Source organism: Astyanax mexicanus, chromosome 1 (assembly GCF_023375975.1).
Source record: "Astyanax mexicanus isolate ESR-SI-001 chromosome 1, AstMex3_surface, whole genome shotgun sequence".
NCBI lineage: Eukaryota > Metazoa > Chordata > Actinopteri > Characiformes > Acestrorhamphidae > Astyanax > Astyanax mexicanus.
Window position 1 is genome coordinate 8,320,845 of NC_064408.1, and position 25,640 is coordinate 8,346,484.

Here is a 25,640-nt window from a genome sequence, read left to right on the forward strand (position 1 = left end):
ACCATCTTGAAGAAAGGATTTGGACTGGAAACTGGATTCATTGTTCAGATTTGAAGATTTTGACCCAAACAGATTTGCACACTAATAAGTATCCATTGTATTGTAATTGGGACAAGGCCCAACATTAGCTAATGAGTCTTTAAAGCTGTAGACTGGAGCTAAGGGGAACACTGAAATCATGCAAATGTACATGCAAAAAATGTAAGTCTTTTTTTTTTTTTTTAACTTAAATTATTAAGTCATTCCTGGTCAACACATCTCCAGATAAAGTCCATAGGCTATAATGCATTGTGTGTAATACCTACTGTATTTTGTCTTTAGATATACAACTCATAGTTTATAGTGTGTGTGTGCGTGTTTGTGTATTTGTGTAATGTCCTGTATCCTATTGTGTGTCTCTTCTAATTTTAACAGTACAACACAAAAACAATCCAAATCCAAGAGATAATCATCAAATATTTTAATTAACATTAAAACGACCCAAATGCAGAAAAACAAACATCGGAAAACATACATGGTACTTCCAGCTGCTATAAAACCATATTTTTTGATCTATTCCTTTTTTTGTCGTTTGTTGAATAAAAATAGATTATGAAATGTCCATTCCATTCTGGTGTTCATTCTAATTTTCCACATTTCCTTAATGCTGTGGTCCTGGAGGTAGGACTTCTCAAACAGAATAGCTTGCCTCTGTGTAGCATCATTATCTCCTCAAGGTTTGTCCAGAATGTGTGCGTGTTATGAATGATGATGATTACCCATTGGTTAGCTAGATGTTGATGAGATGTATGATGAGTATTATCTGCTACTGCTGCTTCTGCTGTACAATATACGGCTTCCAAAACACACTGGCCTGATAAATATTACAAAAAGGCTGTCTGTTAGCTCCACTGGTACCATATACAACACTCAGGATGTAGCTGTGGCTGCTGGGACTGAATAAATTAAAGGAAATCCATTTTTGTGCTGGATTCACAAAAGTGTTTTAAGTCGACTTTTTTGCCTGTGGGTTGTTAGCTCTGGTCTAAAGGGGGGTTTCCTATATTTGAATCTTAAGTAAAGTTTGTGTTTGCTACACTGTACACATTTAGTTCAATTAGTTTTAGTCTTACATTGCAGTTTAGTGAATTATGGGACTTAAGTAAATTTCCTTTCCAAGTATTTTGCCAAAACCCAACAAATTCCCCTATGATTTCTTTCATTCCTGTGTATAAATAAGGGTTAATCTACAGTTACAGTAGATACAGTAAACACCAGTGTCATCTGATGTACCCATGCTGCTGCGTGAAGCACCTTCACGCCAAGGGTAGTCAAATTTCTGTAAAAGCAGGCGTAAAAGAAAAAGGTATCAACAAATGTATTTATTTTTAGTAATTTGTTTTTATAACTATCTTTACGAAGGGAGTGAGATCATTATTTTTATATCAGAGCTGTAAGCAATTTTGCAGTTAAAAATAGAAATCGGGAATCTGCTGAATTATGTATCTTATGGACTTTATAATAGATATGTTTTGCAGAATGAGGCCAATGGTTATGAACTTTAGTGTTTCTCTTAACATTCTTTTCTCTTTGGTGCTGAGTGGTCCAGCGGCCTCTGGGTTCGAATCCCAGTCATTCAGCTTGCTTAGCGATACAGCTATGTAGCAGCTTAATGGGTGGGACAATTGGCCTAGCCTAATAAAAAAAGTTTTTTTTTCTTATGAAAGCTTTTGTTTATCCAACCCCTGGATCAGAGTGAATAATACTGTGTACGGTGCTTGTGTGTATGTTCATGAGGACGCTGATTAATTTCCACAACTGCAAATGAGTAACACCATGACTGACTCTACATGCCTGATGGAGGCTGAACATTAACTACCATGTGGATGAAACGACTCTGCCTACATTTAACATAACATTTTAAAGACCCAAAAACAGGCTCTGCCCACAAATATGTTTTCATAGCTATTGTTGCCAGATTGGACACACTGTACAGACGAATGGGGGGGGGGGGGATGAACTAGCAAAATCATTAACATCCCTTTTTTTAACAGGAAGCATGTATTATGCTTTTTTCAAACACCTTGACCATTTGAATGTGACTTCTCTGGTATTGTGCCAAATATTGCAGCTGTATTCTCAAAATATTATGAAACTTTTTTTCTCAAAATTGTTTTACTTTATTCTTGAAGCCTGCTATTGTCTTTTTTATAAAACACAGTCGCAGAACACAACCTGTCTGCATTGCACTGTAAAAATGAAATACACAGCTGAAGATAGAGTTTAGCTGCATTCCAAAGCCGAGATTACAGTCAAGTTCCTTGGTAGAACTATCTAGAATCCTACTTTAGTAGACTATGTCACACAAATTCAACTGTGGAATTGTGGGTAACTGATGGCCAGGAAGTATACATCAGCTGCGTCCTCAGAATTGCTACAAACATTGGCTGCATTTCTTGGCTCTGTATGAAGGGTACCTCACTTTGGACACACACAGTGTTTTATAAAGTAGTGGTGGAGAAAAGTAGCTCATATTGGTTGCACCATAAGCATGGGATTCAACTTTTCTGATCTCTTTTTGAATGTTTGGAAGTGAAATGAATGGAAAGAGTATTTTAACATGGTTCTGGTTCAGTTTAGAATTAGAGTTTAGGTGTTGATTTAAAATAATGAAATTATGTTTCACAAATGTATGTTTTTTGCTTGGTTACAGTAAAGAAAGGTATTTGGGTACAGTAAATATAGCAAGAAAACTGTGAACTGTGAGATCAAGCTGGAACTTTCTCAACATTGTTTCTTGAATTTGCCTAGCAACTCAAAAATTCAGTATTAAAGCATCCCTATTGAAGACGTGTGTTCTCTGAAGGTTTTTTGTTTATAAAATAAATTCTAGAATTATGCTTAATGTTGCCATTTAATTCAGCCACCAGGAAACTTCCATACATGAGACACATTAATGCCCAAGTGATTCTACGTAAACAGTACTGAAATTACAACCGTTAGTCTATGTATCTGCTGAATGATTTAGCTACATGTCTCCAGACCATTCGTTGCATTAGCCAGGCCAAGCATTCACACATCTGCACTTTCACTTCTTCCAGTGTGTAATCAAAGAGTTTCAAAATTAAAATACACAAAATTAAATAAAAACAATAAAACACAATATTTCAACTGGAAAAAGAAAAAACAGAAGAAATTAAAACACATCAACATCCAACATTGTCCACACAGATAATGCCACTGAGGATGTAAAAAGATCACAAAGCTTCTCAAAGACCACTGAATAAAATAAAATAAAATAAAAAACTGCACTAAATTCAGTGTTTTACACTCTTCTCTACACACAGCTATGAAAAGTCAGAAAGTCATCTATGCATTTTCCTAGTTTTATGACCTTGAGGAGGGGCTTGTTACATTTGCACAAATGGGATTCCAACGGATACCAGCATTTCAATGCTTTAAAGAAAATAATTATATTTGAGAAACGAGTGGTATCTTCTTCTTGCGCAGAAGGACTACAGTCTGTAAGTGTAGAACTACAGAATAAGGACTATAAGTAAGGGAAAAATCAATATGGACATGTTTTTAATAATGTGGCAGATCTGCGTATTTTCTCATGCTAGAGTTCCTGCTCAACTTCCCTCAACAACTTTGTACAGTACTTTTCCTTTACTGTAGAATCTGTAGGGGTTTTTTTATTGTGAGTTTTGGAAATTAACCAAGAGTTTGCTACTAAACTGACTAGAAGAGTCTGTGATGATGACTATTCCTGGCTAAAAAGAAGAAAAAAAAATGATAGTATTATAGTATAGTTAGATACACGAAAGTCAGTCCTTCCTTCGTCACACCCGCTTTTCCAGTGCAGAGCAGTTTTTCAGAAAATAAAAATAATAAAGAAAGAAAGACGAGAACAGCATGGTCACATAATCAGCTAAGCTAGAAACAACACATCCACCAGGACTACGACGGGCCCAGAACACTGGTGGAGAATGCGGGTTACTCTGGTTATGAACGGAGAAACATTTACCAAGGATTTTAAAAAGTCATCATCAAACGCCTCAGGCTGTAGCCCAAGTATTGGTCATTGGAACAGCATGCGTACAAAAAGCTCTTTAAAGAGTGCTGGCTTTGTGTGATCCTGCTAGAGCTAACCTGAAATGTTCTTCTCATCGTCTGTTTAACCCCAGAATACTCTGGTCTAGAGAAGCACTCCTCTGAGCTGAGCATGTCCACTCGTGTTGCGTTACGTAGAGGGACTTCGTAAGCGGGTGAAGCCAATGTGAGAACGATTGCTATCTAGGACAACGTTGGCATATCAAGTCTCTGCTCCTGTCACCTCTCAGTGATACTGTTTTCAGTACTGAATGAGCTCTCCAGAGGCCATATGTGCCTATTCATCCACGAATAATGCTGCATTCCATTTAACTCAGATGTGGGAAGACCAAGCTGGGAATGTGTCACTAGAGACGGAATTAAAGTTAAAAGTTCAAAATTGTATACCATTTTAAAACTTTCCCAAAAATAACAGTTAGCAAAAGGCCCAATCCAATTTAACCCCTTGGCCCTACCTCTTACCCCTACCCATCTGTTTTGTGTCCCGATTCTTCTTAGGCTGGAGGGGAAAAGAAAGGGATTGTTATCTATTTAAATGGAGATTTTTCAGATGCACACTTCAAACAAAGGGGATTTGATAATCACTGGTAAGAAACCCACAAATGTATTACCATATTACCATAGTTTTGATATTGTTTTAATGTTTTATCGCCCATTTCTTCATAACAAGCGTAAAAAAAGATTGCTAGTAGTTTGCCTATCTATCTAACTTTCCGGTTCCACCTTAAATTGTGCAACAGGCAGCAGGGGCTGCAGCATTTAAGGCGGAACTAAAAAATATAAAATAAAATAAAAGCTAATCAAAGCTCATTTTAGGAATTAAGGAAAGGACAATTATAATACATTTCTGCACCACCTCTCTCTTTTTGAATATATACGGTGCCCTAAAGTTAACTCTGATCCAAGGGAAAGGGTTACACTCGAAAATAAGGGGTAGGGGTAAGTGGTAGGGTGAATGGGTGAAATGGGCTGGATTGGGCCAAAGACTTTTATTGACGCTTATTACAGCTGGTTTGACAATTATTGACCCATGTTTTACGAGTGCTGAATCCAGCAAAAAAATATTTAACCCACATTTTATATTACTAATAATCATTGTAAGCATTTAGCATTATCCCAGGTTAGCATTGCTTGCATTATGCAGTATTTTGCATACCCAAACACCATGAAAACAAGTCCACAGATAAAAACTGAACAATATTGTGTGTACAACATGAATAAACAAAAAGATTAATAATCTGTATGAAACTACTCCTTTTACTGCTGTTGAAGTACAGAACAGCCATCTTGGATTTCTAACTCCGTGTTGGGTAAGGCTCTCCCTACTTTCCAAATACTTTATCGGAAACCCAACTTGAATGTGTTCTAGTTTAAATTTCCACTTGAAACTCAAGAGTTTAAACGGAATGCAGCATAAGACCACTTACAATGACCCTACTGACTGGTTTTACTGAAGCAATGGCTAGCTACACAATTGTCAACTACTCCACTGGTTTCAAACCCTGGCTGTGCTCCACACAGCACGTTTAACCCAAGAAAGGCTTGTTAATTAGCAGATAAGCTTGTTTAGATGTATTAAGAACACGCCCTCCAAGAACGCCCTCAACGACACCCCAGGGTTGGTATCCCTCCAATATTTAGCTGATCAAGAATTGTCTGAATTCTCTAAAACTAATGCCAGGCAAAACATGTTTGCATTTTGTGAGCCAGGGTCTGTTCTGTAGACAAAAGGAACAATGAATGGCCTGAGGTGTTTTCACATTAAAAGCAGAAAATTCAAATTCAAATTGAATTTACAATTTCATCCCATTTTCTCTCAATTTACCTTGCCAATTGTCCCACCCACTCAGCTGCTAGAAGCTGTATGTCCACCATCACTAGTGATGCCCCAACACAAGAAGAGTGAACTAGACTAGAAATCACTTCTTTTTTTTTAACTGCTGCTGATGCAGCATTGCTGTGTACCATCACAGTGCGCTCTGAGGAAAGCGCAGTGACTCAGTTCTGATACATCAGCTCACAGATGCCTTGTGTTGATCAACATCACCCTAGGAGTGATGGGGGAAAGAGCGCCATCTACCCACCCAGAGAGAACATGGCCAATTGTGCTCTATCTGGCTCCGGCAGCCGATGGCAGGCTGCATAATCGGGATTCGAACCAGCAATCTCCCGTTCATTGTGGCAGCGCCTAAATCCGCTGGACCACCCAGAGCCTGCTGTGAATTTTCAATGGGATGCATGGTGAAGATGCAGCAACCTGTTTATTGCTGCACCTACCTTTATCTATGTGCCACAAGTCAAAGCACAGTAAATTGCAGAGCAGCTAATTTAATTATCTTTAGCACCTCACACTTTTATTTTATTTATTTTTTTTTATTCAACGGACAAACAGCTTGAACAGACTGCATTTAGTGTGAAAACAGCTTCAGGCCAGTAAGGGTTACATCCTTTCAAATAATGTATTAATTCTAAAAAAATGTAATAAAATCAAATTTTACAAAAGGGCGATGGGGGTCTCATTTTTCTCAGTTGCACGATTTTTCAAAGCATCCGAACACAACTTTTTAAGACATCAATTTTCAAAATATAGTACCTTGACTGTTTTTTTGTAATTTTCCTTTTTTTTTTATAAAACCACCTTCTTACTTTTCTCAAAATGCTTGTTTTTAATGTTGCTACATTCTAAGTCACTACAAGCCTGTGCAGAATCGAGCACGCACACATCAAGAGGGCTAACGTCCGTTTTGTTTTTTTGTGCAACGTCCTTTAAAAAAAAAGATTAGTCACACAGATCCAACCGTATTCTTATATCCCACCTTTTGACCGCCTGAAGCTCAGATAAAAAGAAAAACGAGAACTATGACCTACATGTTTTGTTTGGTGGTTTGAAAATCCGAAGGGGGCCGACACCTACAACGAAAGGCTGAGTGAAAGAAAGACCTATTCTCTACCGGGATTGTCCTGGTGTTCTGCGGTTTGAGCTGAAGAGGTGCACTTCGGGGGACAGGTTAGACAGAGATCCAATCAATCAACTTCCCTCTCATTCACATTAGATAGCAGCTCAGTCCTCTTTTTAATGCTTCCACCGTTGCTTCTTCTGTTCACTCAGCGTCTTCGTCCTCCCCTTCCTCGTTTCTTTGCTGATGACCTACCGCGCCCTCTGCTGGGCTTCTCCTCTAGGATGCTGCTTCCAGCGTCTTCACCTTCCTCCGGCTCCTCCAGAACTGTCTCTTCCTCCATTTCTCCAGCCTCGCCGGGGGTTTCGGGCGCTGCCGGCTGCTGGCTGGGGGAAGGGCATTCGCTGCTGCTGTTGCTTGTGCTGCTGGTGGTGGTTGCTGCAGTGGCTGCGGTGGTGGCTGCAGTGGTGGCTGCAGCGGCTGTTGCGGTAGTGCTTCCCTGATGAGTAGTGGCTGGTTCGGTGGAGCTCTCCAGAACTAGTCTGCTGTCGCTGGCCGAGGGTTCCGTGTCCTTGGTGTGAGGGTCTGCTGAGCTGCCGCAGATAGACTCAGCTGTTGAGTCCTCCTGGAGCTTTAAGGCCTTATATTTCTGTAATGAACAAATATAAAAATAAATGTATTATATTTATATGCGGTTGTGTACTAGAACGAAAAGTAGCTGTGTTTTTGTTTCGCATCGCATCGCATCTAAAATGTCCCGCGATGAAGCTTGGCGAAACCGACCCTAACCGAGCGGATCTCAGCCGGATCTCTGCTTCGCACCTAGAATGTCCCGCGATGAAGCTCGGCTGCGCTCCGGTCCGGTCTGTTCCACCACTTCAAGCAGTTTCACTACACACAATATCTGGAGCACTTTTGTAGTTTATGTTGTATCTAAGTTATTTAAGGTTAACTTGGTTGAAGCACTTTTGTTTTGATCTGTTAAATATGTTTACAAAAGAATAAGAAGCTCTGCCTCTGTTGTAATGTAAAGTTATTTATATTGGTAATATGTATATAGCTTATAGGTTTGTGTTTGACAGATATGTCATGTTTTTTATTTTGCTACATGCAAATAAAAGTAAGCATTGATTTATTCTGACCATTTTTTATTTCTAAAGTATTATACAGTTTTTGTGAGAGGAGGCTTTAAAGACTTACATTAAAATTTCAGACAGTATTGTACAGATTTTCATTGCAGGGATTCTTAGCAGTTTTTCTGAGGTCTTCAAAGTATTTATATCGATATCGAAATTATACCGTATCGACCGAAATTAAGGAATATATCGTGATATAAATTTTGGCCATATCGTCCAGCACTATTTGTAACCCTATAAAAGTTATTTCTAGTGGTTAAAAGTGCAGGACAGTCTACTAAGATGTGTTTAGATAGTAGCTGTGTACTAGGGGTGGGGAAATTTATGATTCTTACAAACATCTTGATTTGGACATGGACGGTTCTGAATCGATTTACAAACGACAAAAATCAAGTCAGACCTGCCAACGTGTAGCTACACATTTTGTGCTCAGGAAATTACCATATTCTCATTTAAATAGAATCAGAACTGCCCTAAAAAACAAAATCTCTATTATATAAAGTGCTTTGCGGTATACTGGTTCATTCGATATACTGTGGGGTGAACTTGAACCGGTATGCATTTCTCTCATACCGCCACACCACTAGATGGCGCTGCGGAGCGCAGTGTGGAACAGAACCGCCAAAGAAAAGAGTCAAACGCTGGTCTAGCTCCATCCGGCTGAGTAATCAGAACCTTCTGTTTCTACTGTATGAGTGTTTTTATCTCAGTAAAATAGAGCAGCAACTACAGCCCTTTTGAATATATTAATACTGTAGCTTGAAGGATAATCTGAATGCATTTGTTAACTGGAGAAAGAAGGGAATTGTAGCTGATTTAAATTGTAATGCCTCTAATGGCTTCAGGAATAACATAGTAAATTGATATTAAACTTGTATCTAACTTGTGCAACAGAACTTTTGAGAAATATCTTTTTGAATACTTAAACATTGAGTATTTTAGGGTTGTTTATAGTGTTTATGAAACTATTTATTAAAACTTTAATAATAATTAATATTAATTTTGTAAAGAAAGCTGTGTTGAATTTATTAGCGTATCTTTTTTAAGGTCTATTGTTTACATTTTAGCAATTTTTCTGATAATAAAGTCTGATTTCTTCATATGTTGTGTATATATTTTGTGGGTAAAATAAAAAGGAAACCCGATACCAATCAAAGCCTTAATTTAAAGCCTTAGTGTTTTATATTATATGTACTCCTAACAGAACAGTAATTCACAAACATATATTAAAACGGAATATAAATAAAAGGAATAATAAAAATATCGTGATATATCGTGAAACCGTCAGAATCTTGAAAAATATCGTGATATGCATTTTTGGCCATACCGCCCAGCACTAATTATATATTTTGCGTAATACTTTATTCATACATAGAATAAATAGATTCATACATCTAACAGATCAGACGACATTAAAAAGAGCCATAACATAAAATTACCTTCTTGTGTTAATATTGTGGCTGAAGCTTACCCAACCATTACCCTAACACTAATCATAGTTTTTTTTTTATTCATTTGGTTAATTAAAACAGACCTCTGAATCTTCATCAAATTGGATTATTAGGCGCCTAGAGATTCCCACTCCTAGTAGCTGTATATTTACTGTTTGAATGAAGATGCATTTTTGGTGAAATTTTGATTTTAATTGATGGATTTTTAAATCCAGGCATTAAAATGATGAAGCAATGCAAGTGCTGTCTGGACTTGCCTTCATATTCTGAAAGTGTTGGAGTGTCTTGCAGTGAGTGCTTCTCGCAGACGTCTCGAAGTGATAGAACTGATTACACAGTCTGCACAGAAATCCAGCGACGGGAATCACGAAGCTGGAACCTGGGGAACAAAATTCAGAGTTAAATGTAACATGTGACAATATGGGTATCACTTTCTACTGAAACACACAATAAAGGGTGTTTTTGCTTACCATACACTGTGCCCTGGTCAAACTCCTCCTCCTCGGTCATGTCTTCCAGTGTGATTTCCATCTGTACAGGCAGCCCTTCCTGCCAGAGTGAGAACAACCAGAATTACTTAGTTACAGTTAGTGAGGCTAATGCACTGCACCTGTTTCTCTACTTATACTAAAAAGAACATTTACTAAAAAGACACATTTACAATTTTACATGCAGATGTCTCCATTAACACTGGAGTTATTGACTTTAACTAAACCTCTGCATCATCCACTCCCTTAAAAAGTGACTAAACAGGAGCTACACTCACATCAGAAGGTAAAATATAGGCTTATTTCTTAAAAGTAAAATAAGGTAAAAGGTAACAAAAAGATACAACAAACAAACATCTTAAGATTTTGCACTGAATTTACCCATTTAGTATTTATACATCAATTTACTTAATCAATAAACAAATTCTTTATCACATTTTATGATGATGGAAAATATACCAAATCAATTTCATAATTGTTTCTCATTTTCTCCCCAATTTGGCACGGCCAATTACCCATCCCACTCATTAGGACTCCCCCATCACTAGTGATGCCCCAACACACCAGGAGGATGAAGACTAACACATGTCTCCTCCGATACATGTGAAGTCAGCTACAGCTTCTTTTTGTGCTGCTGCTGATGCAGCATTACCGAGCAGCATCACAACTCAGTTCCGATACACCAGCTCACAGACGCCCTGTGCTTCGGACATCACCCTAGGAGTGATGTGGGGAGAGAGCGCCATCTACCCACCCGGAGGGAGCAAGGCCAATTGTGCTCCCTCTGAGCGCCGGCAGCTTGATGGCAATCTGCATGAGCAGCACTCGAACCTGCGACCTCCCGCTCACAGTGGCAGCGCTTTAGACCGCTGGACTAGGCGGCGCCCATTTAAGTTTCAATTCTTAAAAAATGACCAGGATTACGAAGAGGAATAGGCTACAAAAATGATGTACACATGTAAGTGTAAGTGTAGTGATAGTAATTAAAAATAGGTTGTATGAGGCAATTCAAGCAATTGGGAAATTTCTAAGTGTAAAATATCTGTTTTACTTAAAGTTAAAAGCATCTACTCTAAAGCAGTACTTTATAAAACAACTGTGTGTGAAATATAGCATGTAGTTTTTCCCTACTCCATTTTCTTCATCAGGTCTTTCCTCCTCATCACTGTTATCCCCCGTTTCGTCTGCTCCCACTGCGTAAGCGTCCAAACACAACTCGTTCAGATTCTCCTTCCCAGTCTCTTTCCACAACTGCACAGAAACAACAGATGCTGAAGAAATCATGCAATCAAGCAGTCAAGAGAGTAACAATATAAAAACAGCATGTTGAAGAAAAATGTCTAACATTAAACATTATAGTTTGTTATGTATAATGCTAAAACATTTTTAAAAATTACATTTACTGCAGTTAACAGATGCTCTTATGCAGAGTGACTTGATACTTCAAGACATAAGCCAAACAATAACCCTATGGCTACTAAAACAACATTTCTAATCCCTGAATGCAGAGATTATTAAATTAGGAAGAGGAACAGGGCATAGTAGCTGAAATAGAATTAAGTGCTCTATTAGGGGGGGTTTCACACTTAAAGCCTGGACCCGACTCCAGAACTTGGTTCACGCCACTTTTTATACCTTCTACTTTGGATTGGACCCAAACTGAAAAGTAAGAAACAAGGCAGTTCTCTTCAAAGAGACATTTTTTTAAATGTGAATTTTAAAAGTGATTCTGCTGATTGAACACTAAGGGGAAGTTCATGCTACCATGGTCATGTCAGGACAGAGAATATCCTGGATAAACACTTATTATTAGTATTGGTTCCAACTCAACAAAAAAAATCCACTTGTGAGTGAGTGTTGTATTGAAGTTACCTGCTCCATGTGCTGCCTGTGCTCAGTGGACTGCATGTGTTCTATGAACTCTCTTGACGTTCTGAACTGCTGCCGACACAGAGTGCAGGTAGGGCTAGAGGAACGGCTACAGATCTGCAAAAGAACCAAAAGAACATAAATATATACATCAGATTCTAGTTTTATGTTTGCGTTTGGTGTTTTGTTCAATCAGAAGAGTGAATATTAAACTAAACTAAATTAAACTAAAAGAAGAGATTAACAGCACTGCACATAGTAGGGGTGTGACGAGATTAAAACGTGACAGTATTTCTCGTCAGGGAAAAGAAAAAAAAGGAAAAAAGAAAAAAAGAGAGGAGGGAAAAAAAACAAACAAACAAAAAAAAACAGTATGTGAGCTCCGCGCGACAGTTGGTACAGTCAAAGATTCACAGCCCTAGTAAATACTGTAAGTAAATCCTACACGTGACTGTTTCATAGGCAGTTGTACTAATCCCTAAGCTCTGTACTGTATTTTAAAAAATGTACTGTCTCTGTTTGCACTTCAAGCATAGGCTTAATATGACTGTTTGTGGTTTGCACTTATTGTTTGCCCTATATAAGACCTAGAATTGTTTTATTTTAATTTTTATTCTTATTCTTATTTCTATTTCTTATAGAATCAATATGTGAGAGATACCAGTCTGTTAAGTGTGCGTTGTATGATTTTGTCAAATAAAACTCCACTTTTCATTTTTGACATTTTTTTAACAACGTTTTTATTTTAAAATCTTGTCTCGTCCCGTTCTCGTAAACCCAGTATCGTGTCTCGTCACACCCCTATTATTTATTAGCATTTACACTGTTAATATCGCACCTTGTGCTCCTTGGTCTTGCGATGGTCCATGACGTTAGTGGTGAAGTGGGTTTGGCAGGTGGCACACCACCTCTGCAGGCCTGGTCTTTTCTCCCTACAGTATAAAAGACATATTACACCTTTAAATCACCTCCTGAGTCTTTGACACAAAATGTCATTCATATTTATTAGATTTTGCTGTTTTTGTTAATACTGCTTTAGCAATTCAACAATGTTTAGCTTTTGAGTGTGTGTGTGTGTGTGTGTGTGTTCAGTTTACCCATCCTTGCGTCCTCCCTGCAGGGACTCCTGCACACGAGGCAGTAATGTGACGAGGCAGGCATTACTCATGTGCTGAATTTCCATCATTCTCTGCTGGTGGGCCAGTCCATTCATATGGCTCTGGAAATTCTGAATATACAGACACACGTGTAAATTCTGTATTCTGAATCACAGTTTAAATGCAGAATAAAAAGTATTTTTCATTTGTTAATACGTTATTTTACTCTGCCACAGTAAAGGCAGCATTATTACCCACTGGCTACACCAACCATGGTTGGAGTTGGCGTCAATTCCAGCCTTTCTATGCTGTAATAGATGCTAAGGAGGTTCAGATCTTGTTTTAGGCACCCACAATCAAATCTGTATTTGCTGTCTGTGCTCCTTGTGCAGAAATTTAACTTTCACATCAACAATAAACAGAATAAAAAAAAAATTAAAAAAACATTGCTGTTCCTGTAAATGATCTGCTCATGCACATTCACAGCGTGAATAAGCAGGTAAATTTCCTCTGCTGAGAAACGCAGAAGTACTGCGCCATTAAAATACCAATTTGCCAAAGTCAGAGCACATCTGGCTCTTAAATGCCAAGTGACACGCTGACTGGTTTATTTTACGTTACATCCAAAACGCACTCATGAGTAACTAAAGTGGCAGTCCATAATATTTTGTTTCTAAACTGAAAGCAGAAGCATATCTAAGTGGAGAAGTATATGGATAAAATATAGTGTTTAATGGTACCATTGTGCTGAAACGACCATTCCTGCTAAGCCTAACATATTTATTCTAAAACTGGGGTGTCGGGTCGCTTTTCACTGGAGTTCTTCTGGCCACGTCACGTGTCTTTTCGTACTTAAGTCACACGTACAGCCTCTAAAAGAGGATCAGTCTCAGTCTTACTGAACGTGAGCGGCTGGTGGAGCAATGGAGACTTCAGAAGGGGAAACTCGGACCTCAGTAGCTCATTCACTCATTGTAAAAATTAAAGAAAAGGAGTGAAGTTTCTAACTGAGTGCTCTCTCTCTCTCTGACAGAACATAACCTGGAATCGGATTCATCCGCTCAGAAAGGAGACCGCATCACACCCGCCCAGTTTAAAATGAATCTTCCGCATGCTCGGTGCAATTACCCATTCTTACCAGAGAGGGCCCTAAATCCCAAAACTTACAGGCATCAGCTTTAAGAGAATTGGTACACACAATGTGTACTTTTCCTGTCTTTATGATATGAAAGACACAATAACATGCCCTAAATAAAGGTGCATAGTTGATCACGTACCAATAGATCGCTAAAATAGGGCTTAAACTGCCCATCACCTTTTTTCCCAGGTTAAATTGTATTAAAATCAGCCATAAAGCATTATCTGTGATTCTGACTGGGACGTACTTTAGTTTTTCAGCTATTTTTTTAGTTGGGAAAAGCAAACATCTGCCTAAATTTGCCACTGTAAAAACAAATGATTCTTTCAGAGTAAGTTATTACACTACTATATTACACCTGCAAAAAATATTAGTAAGGACAGGGTGTTGGATGAGCACCATCCTCACTCCTCAGCTCATCCCAAAACTATTGGATGGAGCTCCACTATTCCAGAGAACACAGTTCCATTGTGCTCCACAGCTTAATGCTGGGGGCTTTATATATCTGTATGTCTTTATATGCTTAAGAGAGTCCTAATATTTTGGCAGTACGTCTCCACAGGGACTGTGCCAGCAGTGGGTGCAACTCAAAGTAGTTGAATGCATTAATTTAATCAATGAAGTCAGTAATAAGTGCTATATTATAGGCAATATCACATAACTGTACCTGCTGGTTGTGACAGGTGATGTTGCAGATATAACAGTAGAATTTGTTAGAAGTTTCTCCTCCTGTGTCTCTGCTTTCCTCAGCACTCTTGACTGCAGTCGACCCGACTGCGTCCTCCTGAGCGACTGCGTCTTCCTGACCGTCAGCTGCGACCTCTGACCCCGCAGGCTCAGACTGACCCGGACTGTTTTGCTGCTTCACATCTTCAGGTGATGATTCAGGTTCCTCCACCTGCTGTATCAGGAGAAGATGAGTCAGGAGTGGATCACTATATTTATAAATGACATATCTGCCTTAACAGCATTTGGCACAGTGCAATATGCTGCTAACCTCAGCTGCTCGGCTCTGTTCCACTGCCTCGGCTGCCTCTGACCCCGCCACGGTACCGTCTTCCTGCACTATGCAGTCTGTAAGAAGTGAGTCACAAACACAGCAGAGATTCATTTAATATATCATTGAGAGACCACTACATTACAGAAATGGAGAATTAGATCATAATTTTATGGTTAACTAAGACTTGTACAAAGCATTTAGTCGTTACCTAAAGAATTACAACTGAACTAAATTACGGCAAAACCAAAAAAAAAAAAAAAAGTTTAAGCCCAATAACATAGTAATAATTTTCCCCCCATTTTTTAATCCTAACTCATCTGGCCAATTGTCCCAACCAGTCAGCTGCTTGCAAGCTGTATAACCCCCATCAATGGTGATACCCCAGCACAAGGAGGGTGAAGATTAGCACATGCCTCCTCAGACACATGTGAAGTCTGCTGCTGGTGCAGCATTGCTGAGTAGCATCACAGTGCGCTCGGAGGAAAGCGCAGGGACTCGGTTCTGATACATCAGCTCACAGACCCACCCAAAGAGAGCAAGGCCAATTGTCCTCTCTCAGACTCCAGCAGCTGATGGCAAGCTGCCTGACTGGGATTCAAATCGGCAATCAACTGATCATAGAGTAATACTTTATATCTGGCAAAAAAATAATAATACACTGTAAAAATAGTACTGTATTAAGTGTCTTATTCCACTGCCAGAACAACTGACTTTTTTTTTGTAATTTTATTTCTAATTTTTCCCCATTTTCTCCCCAATTTACACGGCCAATTACCCAACCCACCCTATCACTAGTAATGCCCCAACACACCAGGAGGGTGAAGACTAACACATGCCTCCTCCGATTCATGTGAAGCCAGCCACCTATTCTTTTCGAGCTGCTGCTGATTCCACTGCCGAGCAGCCAGCGCGCTTGGAGGAAAGAACAGCGGCTTGGTTCCGGTACATCAGCTCACAGGCGCTCTGTGCTGTGGACATCACCCTAGGAGTGATGTGGGGAGAGAGCGCCATCTACCCACCCGGAGGGAGCACGGTCAATTTTGCTCCCACTGAGCACTGGCAGCTTCGAACCTGCGACCTCCTGCTCATAGTGGCAGCGTTTTAGACCGCTGGACCACTCGGCGTCCACAACTGTCACTCTTAAAAATGTTATTAACTCTTGTTTATTAAGAATATTCAGATATTAGATACAGATTATGAAAATACACTAAACCTGTAAAACCTACAAACCCAAGGTGACATACCAGCTTATTCATTTTAAGGGGAAATAGTGGAGTCAGAATAAATGATTGACAAAGTTAAATTACTTTATTATATGAGTAAATAACAGCAGCAAAATGAAGGAAACGGGAAATGGGTAGGCTTAAACCTCATCTGTGCATGAAAAAATATTTTAAATAGGAACAGTTTTTCTTTCCAGGCTTACTACATCTTCATATGTATTGTATACCAAAGTGAAGTGTAAGGTTTTGTTTAATAATTTACAATAATTACACCCCCATATAAGATAAGTTATCCCAATATAAGATATTGTTATAAAATTACATATCACTACATTGGTACATTATACACTACACAAACGTATCTAAAAAAACAAAACCAAAGCAGAAGTGGTTCCCTGTTTGTTATGTTTAATATCTGTGTGTACCTGCAGTGTCTGGATCTTCAGCAGGGCGTTCATATTCAGTGCTCAGGGAAGCTTCAGTCTCCACTTGATCATCTGAACTGTAAGAATCAAAAAGCCAAATAGCAAAATCAGCCATTCTGAATGGCTGTGATGGTTATAACTTGTAAAAATAAATCACCAGTGACAAATCAATAAAAAGCTGCAATAGTTTGGAGGAAATGTTTGGAAACACCTTCACAACAATCAAGGTTTTTATTTATTTCTTTATTTAATGGATTTTTTACATTGTAGATTAATATTAAAGAAACAAAGACTAGTTAATGGACACATATGGAATTACATAGTAAACAGTAAAAAAGTGTTAGTTCTCCATATTAATCCCCCAATCTAAACCTGATCAACTGAGATATTGATATAACACAGTGGATCAACACCAGCAGATGACATGTCTCTCCAAACCATCACTGATCATCAGCAAAGTTTACATTTCATTTATAAATCAAGGGATCAGAGTCTGGAGGAAGAGTGGAGAGACACACAGTCCAAACTGCTTAAGGTCTCGTGTGAAGTTTCTATAATCACTGATAGTTTGAATGCTTAAAATAGATCACTCTGGGTGTAATACCTCTATATAATATATGAGTTTCACATTCTGAACAGAATTACTGAATTAAAGTAATTTTTCAATGATTAGTATACTGGGACAACACACTGAAGACACTGTGCAGCTTATTAAATATGACAAAAATATTGCAAGAAATTTAAAAAGTGTACTATACCCTTCTGTTCTCTGTTTCTTAGCTGCAGGCTCGTCTGACTGCTGTGCAGAGGACTGACTGCTCACATCCGCCACTGCTGCTGCTTCATCTGCACCAAAAACATTAATAAACTCAGATATTAAGGATTATAGAGCATGAACAAAAAGACATGAATAAGAGTGGTGTGACTGGTTTAAACTTAAGTCAGGTGAATAAATTCAGCTCCACAGGTGGCTCTGAGTTCACACACCTCGGCTGCTGCTCGCCCCCGGCTGGCTGTCTGTGCCCCCCGCGGGCCTCTGCTCGATCTCCCGCTTCCTGTCAGGCTGCCGTGACTGGAAGTCCTGCGTGCAGACGGGTTAGTCTAGTCACTGCCAGCTCCAATAATAACAGCATGAGAGAAATCTGGAACCAAGCTTTGCTCTTCAGTCTAGCTCACAAGATCTGACACTAAACACAAAATGATTATTCCTTTTATTGTGTTTCTTTCTTTTAATTTACTTCAAATATTTTCCATTTTTCTCCCAATTCCAACTGCTATTTAGCTGTATATCCCCATCACTAGTGATGCCACAACACCAGGAGGGTGAAGACTAGCACATGCCTCCGCCTCTTTTTGAACTGCTGCTGATGCAGCATCGCCGAGTAGCATCACAGCGCTAACTCTTGGAGGAAAGTGCAGCAACTCGGTTCTGATACATCAGCTCACAGACGCAGCCTTGTGTTGATCTACATCACCCTAGGAGTGATGAGGGGATAAAAGAGCACCATCTACTGTACCCAGAGAGAGCAAGGCCAGTTGGTTCTGTTAGGACTCCGGCAGCTGATGGCAAGCTGCATAACCAGGATTATAACCAGGACAGTGATCTTTGACTCATAGATGCAGCACAGTATTTATGTTTAACGGCATCCGTTCTAATCGAATCTGGAGTATTATGATCTCTACTAAAAACAGTAAATAACATCCAGTTTTGTTAAACTATTGTAAAAAATCTAAATTACTTAAATATTTGCAGTTCATTTTAATAATTTTAAGCAAGGCTGAAATCTTTTATTATTACAGAGCAACATATTTTAGCTATTAATGTCTCTTTAAGACATATTTGAATAGGCTAAGATCTCCTGAAAACAAAAACAGGCAGTAGGTTTTACACTGTTCGTTTCGGCATCAAAATTATATAGTGTTGACTGAAATTACAAAACAAATACTGTGTAACAAATTCTGGACTTATCATCCAGCACTATATTAAAGTACTTACTCCCATATCTGGATAAATTCTCATATCGGAACAATTTGTCCAAATAAATGTAATAAATGATCACAGTATTCTTTTTAGAATTATTCTTTACATTGTAAATTTAATGCAGACACTAAACGCTAAGGTCTTATTAATACGTCTATATTTATGCGATATGAAAAGAGAATGTGCTTATTACTAATACACAAACAAAGGTTAAGCCAGTCTAATAGCATGTTCCTCTTTCTTGTATCATTATTAAGTGTCTCAACAGCCACAAGTAGTATAAACCAGTGAGATCAAATCATTTACTCAACCAAATAAACTTGTAACACATAAATAAGTAATATGAAGCACCGAACATTGTCTTACGTTGTTGAAATAGCGAGCGTGAGGGTTGAAGTGTCGTGGAGGAAATCCCATGTGTGGAGTTTTGATGGCGACCCCGAGTGGAACAGGTCCCAGGATAGAGGACCTAGACCCTGCTGCGAAAAACTGCTGGAACTGCTGCCCACCCATGGCAAAGCTCCTCATGTTACCTGAAGAGAAGAGAATGAAGGAAATTGAGTTAAAAATCAGATTTAGACAATGAGAACATTTTATCATATTGTGGTACACAACATATGTTGGATATAATTAGTGTTTAAACCAGCACTATTAGATTATTAAATTACATTCAGTCCACTGTAGTAAATACACATTGCACTTTATGTACCTGGGATCCTATAAAGTCTGGTTTACTTTTTTTCGTTTTTGGTTTATATCGGGTTTTTTTTGTTACATTCCAGATTTTTATGTTTCTAACAGTTTTCATTAAATCAATTAAATAGAATTACACAAACAATAGCAAATGGCAACTTACTGAAACAGCTGCAATTACATTTAGCAACTGTTGCAATTGTTACATCCTTAATTCAATGCTCCTGTAGTTAATTACAGTGCCTAATATGGATTCTAAAAGAAAAATTCAACATAATTCGGGGGCTGAAATCTTAAGGTACAAATGGCACATGATGAAGACACATTGTGAACACAAATCACTGTACTAGGCATGGTATAGTATTTATTGCTACAGGTAATTTCTGTCTCTACATATCCCGATAAAACCTTCATCCATCCGCCCCACCCAGTTAAAATATCCAATGAAAACAGAAAAAGATAAAAAATAAATAAATAAAAAATAAATAAATAAATAAATAAATAAATAATAATAATAATAATAATAAATATATATATATATATATATATATATATATATATATATATATATATATATATATATATATCACACATGCTGATAAGACTCCTTTGGACACTTGCCTATATTAAAATCGTGTCTGTGATAAGACAGTCTTTATACAGGTCAGGGTTTATCATGCAGCTGATAAGCCTGTTTATTTGCGTGACATGCAACCTCTGTAAATCTCTTCCTTTACACACACTGATAAGATTTACAACATGGCATACCAAAGGTGTATCTGTTTTACTACTGCAGCACTAATAAGTGAAACACTAATAAAAGCCAAAAAAAGTGAGATTTGAAGTGGTTGTGTTATTAGTTTATATTTTTTAGTATTTTAAATTTTTTTCTGAATTTTCAATGACAACAGATGTGTAAAATTTACTTAATTTTAATTTATTTTATTAAAATAATTTTCAATATCCTGATTTAACTGTCACAATGTTGTATTTCTATTTTTACTTTTTGACACAATGCAAAAAACGGCCAGATTCAAATTATGTCCAAATTGCATTATAAAAAGGGACGATAATAAATGTTCCAAAATTATAAGTAAAATGGGTTTACATTAAGAAGTATAGCTGAATGCAATTTTGCAACTTTCTACACTCAATAAATGTATATTCAGAAGCAATAATAACACAGATCTCATATAAGTGACTTATTAAATTATTAAATGCTTTGTTTAAAAGAGGCTGATGAGAAGATATGGAGATTTAGGTCATTAATTATATGTGATAAATCCTAATGGAGTGTCAATGAATAACACATCAGTTACATCCTCAGTTTAGCAAATTCATTTAGAATGTGATATGAGGAGGCTGATGACCATTAAGGCACAGCCAGTGTAAAGTGCAGCCAATTAGAGGCCTTTCTGATTTGTACATCACTGCAGTATTCAGCGAGAGTCTAAACATTCATAAGATCGCCACCCACCACTCGGTAACAGTAAGTAAAATCCTCTCAATTTCATTACTGATCGAGTTACGTAAGAAAGAACCAGAACAATTGCATTGCAATTCACTCCCAAAATAAAAAGTCTAGAAGCTTCACATGACTGTTCTTAAATCATCACAGGCACCACAGGACAGCTATATAAAGAAAGCCATGCCTGAGAGGGACTCGGCTTACCCTGCATCTGCTGCATTAGTAGAGCCCCTTGCAACATGGGGTTGGGGGCGATGATAGTTTGAGTGGCTGAACAGAGGTTGACCATGCGGGCAGGGGGTGGCGCCGGAGCTGGTACAGCCATGGGCCTGAGAAACAGAAGCAGAATTAGGCTTGAGTAAGTAGCAATCAGCAGCTACAATAAAGAAGCTGAAGAAAAGCAACCGCAAACCCCCACAATAATACACTGTTCCTAGCAAATAAATGGATTTTATTTTACATCATATACAAATGATTACCCTTTAAATTTAGAAAGAACATATACCAGCATGGATTTACAAGCTAAGCTGACTGTATCACTGTGTATCGGCAAGAACTAGGGCTACAGTGTGTGATTCAATATATCGTAATATAAAACTACTTTAAAAAAAAAAATAAGGAAAACTGTCAAAGCATAAACTAACAACATTTGCAAAAAAAAAAATCTCATAAAATCTAAATTAAAGTCAAGTTTACACTCTGACACCAATCTTTATACTGAATCTATGAATCCACAACTCATTTTAGACCACTCCCAGTGTCTTACCGGCCTCCCGCGTGGTGATGCGGGATGTGGTGGCTGGGTGGAGGCTGAGGAGGTGGTGGAGGGGGAGGAGGCGGTGGAGGGGTTTGCTGCTGGAAAAGCTGCTGCAGCTGCCGCAGGTGCTGGTGGAACTGCTGCTGCTGCTGCTGCTGGTGGTGGTGGTGATGTGGGTTAAACATCTTCACTGGCCGAGACGGTGGTGGTAGTGGTGGTGGAATCAACCACGACACTTCAGCCTGGGGGAGCCAACCTGAAACAGTCAGATAATAGTGATGGTAAAAAGTGCAAATTATTAATATTCATTCAATATTGTGTATAGAATATTTACACTGCTGACATATACCAGCATCTTAAATCCACCCAATATTGTTTTCTGGGCTTCAATAATGGACACATACTGTGCATAATTAAAATTATTATATGTGACTTGGATTTTTAATATCACAACATTGCAGACAAACAAATTGCAAACTCATAATTTAACAATCCAGGCATATTTACTAAAACTAGAGATGCACAATATCATTACATTAGTAGCTGACGGAATTATTGTATGCTTATTTAATGTTTTTCTTTATTTCTATGTTCCTTTACTCTCTACATTGTAGATTAATTAGTGGACACATATACAATTATGTAAACTGCATCATATGCCTTTATATTATCATTTTATCAGTGGTATAAAATGTTTAAATCTTAACATGACAATAATACCATGTATTGCAATACTTTCTAGGAAAATATATTGCAGAATGTGGCAGTTACTTCCCCTAAACCATGCCAACACTACTTACAGCAGCTATAACAGGACTTTTTCGAGGTTACAAGTGGGAAAACAATGATTTATAAATATGTAGCAGTAACAATAATTCTATTACAGAGAAGACCTCTAGAACCAAAAGATCCCTTACATAATCATATTAACCGCAGTGCCTATGGTTATGGCAGCTTTTTGAATGGCTGTGTGAATGCACAAGATTTAAGTTGCATGTTTAGAGACTTAAACCCTTTCAGACCCTGAATCCATTACAAAAGACATCATGTATTTTCTTTCATTTTAAATGTTTTGTTGCACATAACACTGTTGTCATACAGTATAGTAACTAAAAGGTCAATGTGAAATATAGAATATTTCACACATGCTTCCAATGCAATGGAAATAAAAAAACTACAAAATAGTTTAGTTAATTTCATTTATTTGCTATATACAGCTCTGTAAAAATTTAAGAGACCACTTTAGTTTCTAAATCACTTTCTCTGATTTTGCTGTTTATATGTTAGAGCAAAACGAACATTGTTGTTTTATTCTATAAACTACCAACAACATTTCTCCCTAATACCAAATAAAAAATATTGTCATTTAGAGCATTTATTTGCAGAAAATGAAAAATAGCTGAAATAACAAAACAGATGCAGAGCTCAACTAATGCAAAGAAAACAAGTTCATATTCATAAAGTTTTAAGAGTTCAGAAATAAATATATGGTGGAATAACCCTGGAGGTTTTTAATCACAGTTTTCATGCATCTTGGCATCGTGTTCTCCTCCACCAGTCTTACACACTGCTTTTGGATGCCTTTACTCCTGGTGCAAAAATTCAAGCAGTTCAGCTTGGTTTGATGGCTTGTGATCATCCATCTTCCTCTTGATTACATTCCAGAGGTTTTTAATTTGGTAAAATGGCCTTATTTTTTCCAGAGATGTATATCTTGCATGAAATATGAAAAGAGTAAACATAATAAACCATGTACAAAAGTAATGGGATACCTGACCATTCATTTCTTTCATCTGAAATCAAGAGTTTTTTTCAAGAGCTGTACATTTTATAGAAATGTTTTTTCTATATGTTTCTTTCCATCTCTTCAGATAATTTAGACCTGAAAGGGTTAAAAGCCTTGTGGGAGCGTTTATAAGAGGTTTAATAGGTAGCTAACTAGCTACACATTTCTAAAAGGGCTTCAAAATGAAATGCTGTAAATGCTGTTAGCTGGCTAACTAGCCATCTTAACGTTAGCTAGGCTAGCTACAACAAGTGGAAAGCGCTAGCTAGGTACCTAGCTAACCTAGCTTATATTCTTCTTTAACTGAATTTGTCTTCAAATTATTCTAAATATTACATAATATAATACATATTACATAATAAAAATAGGTTAATTATAGACAAATATTTAATCTTAACACTTCGTTTAAATAAGCCTAACCTACCTAGATTAGTTTAGCTACAACCAAAACAACACAATCCAGCAGCCTACATAACAGGTTAGCTAGCCAGGCTAACGTCCCCATTCATTTTCTATAATAAATGCTAACTTCAGCTAGCACCGTTTCCCCAAACATGACCATACGATTTCAATACAAGAAGCTAAGCTAAACTAGGCTAAGCTAAGCTAAGCTATCTAGTTAGCTAGCTCAACTAAAGACACAGCACAGCGCCGGCTGCTGCAGCGGCTCCTGCCCTCAGTTTAAGCAGATATACCCCCGCAGTTCTGCAGTAACTGAATAACCCGCAGTATAACCTACTGTATAACTCCGCTCCGGGTCAGAAAGCGCCGGCCGGGGAGGATGGAAAGCGGTAGCCTGCCGAAACTCGCTCTTCACCGGATAAGCGACTGCGCAGTGCCGCTGCTAATGCTAATGCTAACCACACCGGCTCAGATTAGACTGAATGGAGACATGACTCACATCAGTGTGGCGCTCCCTGCTGTACCGGATGATGAACTGCTGTCTAAATACATTTTTACAAACATTTTATTTTAGTAATACAGTTCAAAATGATGTGAAACTCCGCGTTTATTTGTTTTATTGTTGATGATTACGGCTTACAGCCAATGAAAACCCAAAAATCAGTGTGTCAGTTTCAGAAAAATTGAATAATATTTAAGACTAATTGGTACTTTTGGCAGTGTGGGCAGTGTGCCAAGTCCTGCTGGAAAATGAAACCCGCATCTCTTTAAAAGTTGTCAGCAGAGGGAAGCATGCTGTAAGTGCTGTAAGATGTTTCAGAGGGACCAGAGTCTTGCTGCTTGATGTCTAGTGTGATGGTTTTTTGGTCCACTCTTTTGTTATCAATTCCAAAGCCAGTGCAGTGTTTTCCCAGAAAATCTTACAGCACTTTATGCTTCCATTTGCTGACAACTTTTATGGAGTTTCGGATTTCATTTTCCAGCAGGAGTTGGCACTGCCACACTGCCAAAAGTACCAATTGGTCTTATATATAATATTCTATTTTTCTGACTGTAAGCCATCATCATCAACATTAAAAAAATAAATAAACACTTAAAATAGATCATTTGGTGTGTACTACATCTATATAATATACAAGTTTCACATTTTGAACTGAATTACTGAAATGAAGTGAAAAAAACTTTTCAATGATATTCTAATTTTTTTAAGATGCACTAGTACATTTAGTAATGAGCATAATCTAATGCCATTTAACCACCCATTTATTTAAAAGATTGTTATGACATTGTTTTGCCACCTGTGTTGCCAGATAATTACTGTTGCTTAGAGACAGTTACACCAACAAAAGCAGGATGAACTATTTTTAATACCCTCGATTTCAAAGGAAACAATAAATGAGCAGGTCCCAATATGGCGTACAGTTCACTATTTACAATGTTTTTAGAGTTTAACCATATTCAGCACTAATAGTTTATTTATTGTCCACTGTTTATATTACTACAATTTGCACGGCTAAATTGCTATATAACTGCATACTTGCACATCCTGTACAGCTAACATCATGGTGTTTATTGTGTTTTATATATTTGTATCATATCCTTGTACTGTATATACTTGCTGCTACAAGATGTCCAGAATCTATCGTTTGTAAAATATGTTTTATCCATAGCAACTAAAGTAGTGTATATATGATTAATGAAAGAGAATTTGATAGATAATTCAGGTCTAAAAGGGTT

The 25,640-nt window shown here is 37.8% G+C and overlaps 1 protein-coding gene across 1 annotated transcript; it reads right to left on the bottom strand.

Moving 5' to 3' along the window:
- Nucleotides 1-445: 445 nt before the first annotated feature.
- ciz1a (cdkn1a interacting zinc finger protein 1a) lies at nucleotides 446-24,363 on the bottom strand. The gene is made up of 16 exons (XM_007252079.4): nucleotides 24,241-24,363; nucleotides 21,725-21,971; nucleotides 21,163-21,287; nucleotides 19,164-19,330; nucleotides 17,804-17,897; nucleotides 17,575-17,662; nucleotides 16,817-16,893; nucleotides 15,166-15,242; nucleotides 14,836-15,069; nucleotides 13,031-13,161; nucleotides 12,772-12,865; nucleotides 11,937-12,050; nucleotides 11,196-11,315; nucleotides 10,047-10,125; nucleotides 9,834-9,955; nucleotides 446-7,638 (listed from the first exon to the last, which is right to left on the bottom strand). Exons 2-16 carry the CDS (start codon nucleotides 21,898-21,900, stop codon nucleotides 7,198-7,200), a joined length of 2,139 nt encoding a protein of 712 aa, XP_007252141.3. The 5' UTR covers nucleotides 21,901-21,971; nucleotides 24,241-24,363; the 3' UTR covers nucleotides 446-7,197.
- Between the last annotated feature and the right edge of the window lie 1,277 nt (nucleotides 24,364-25,640).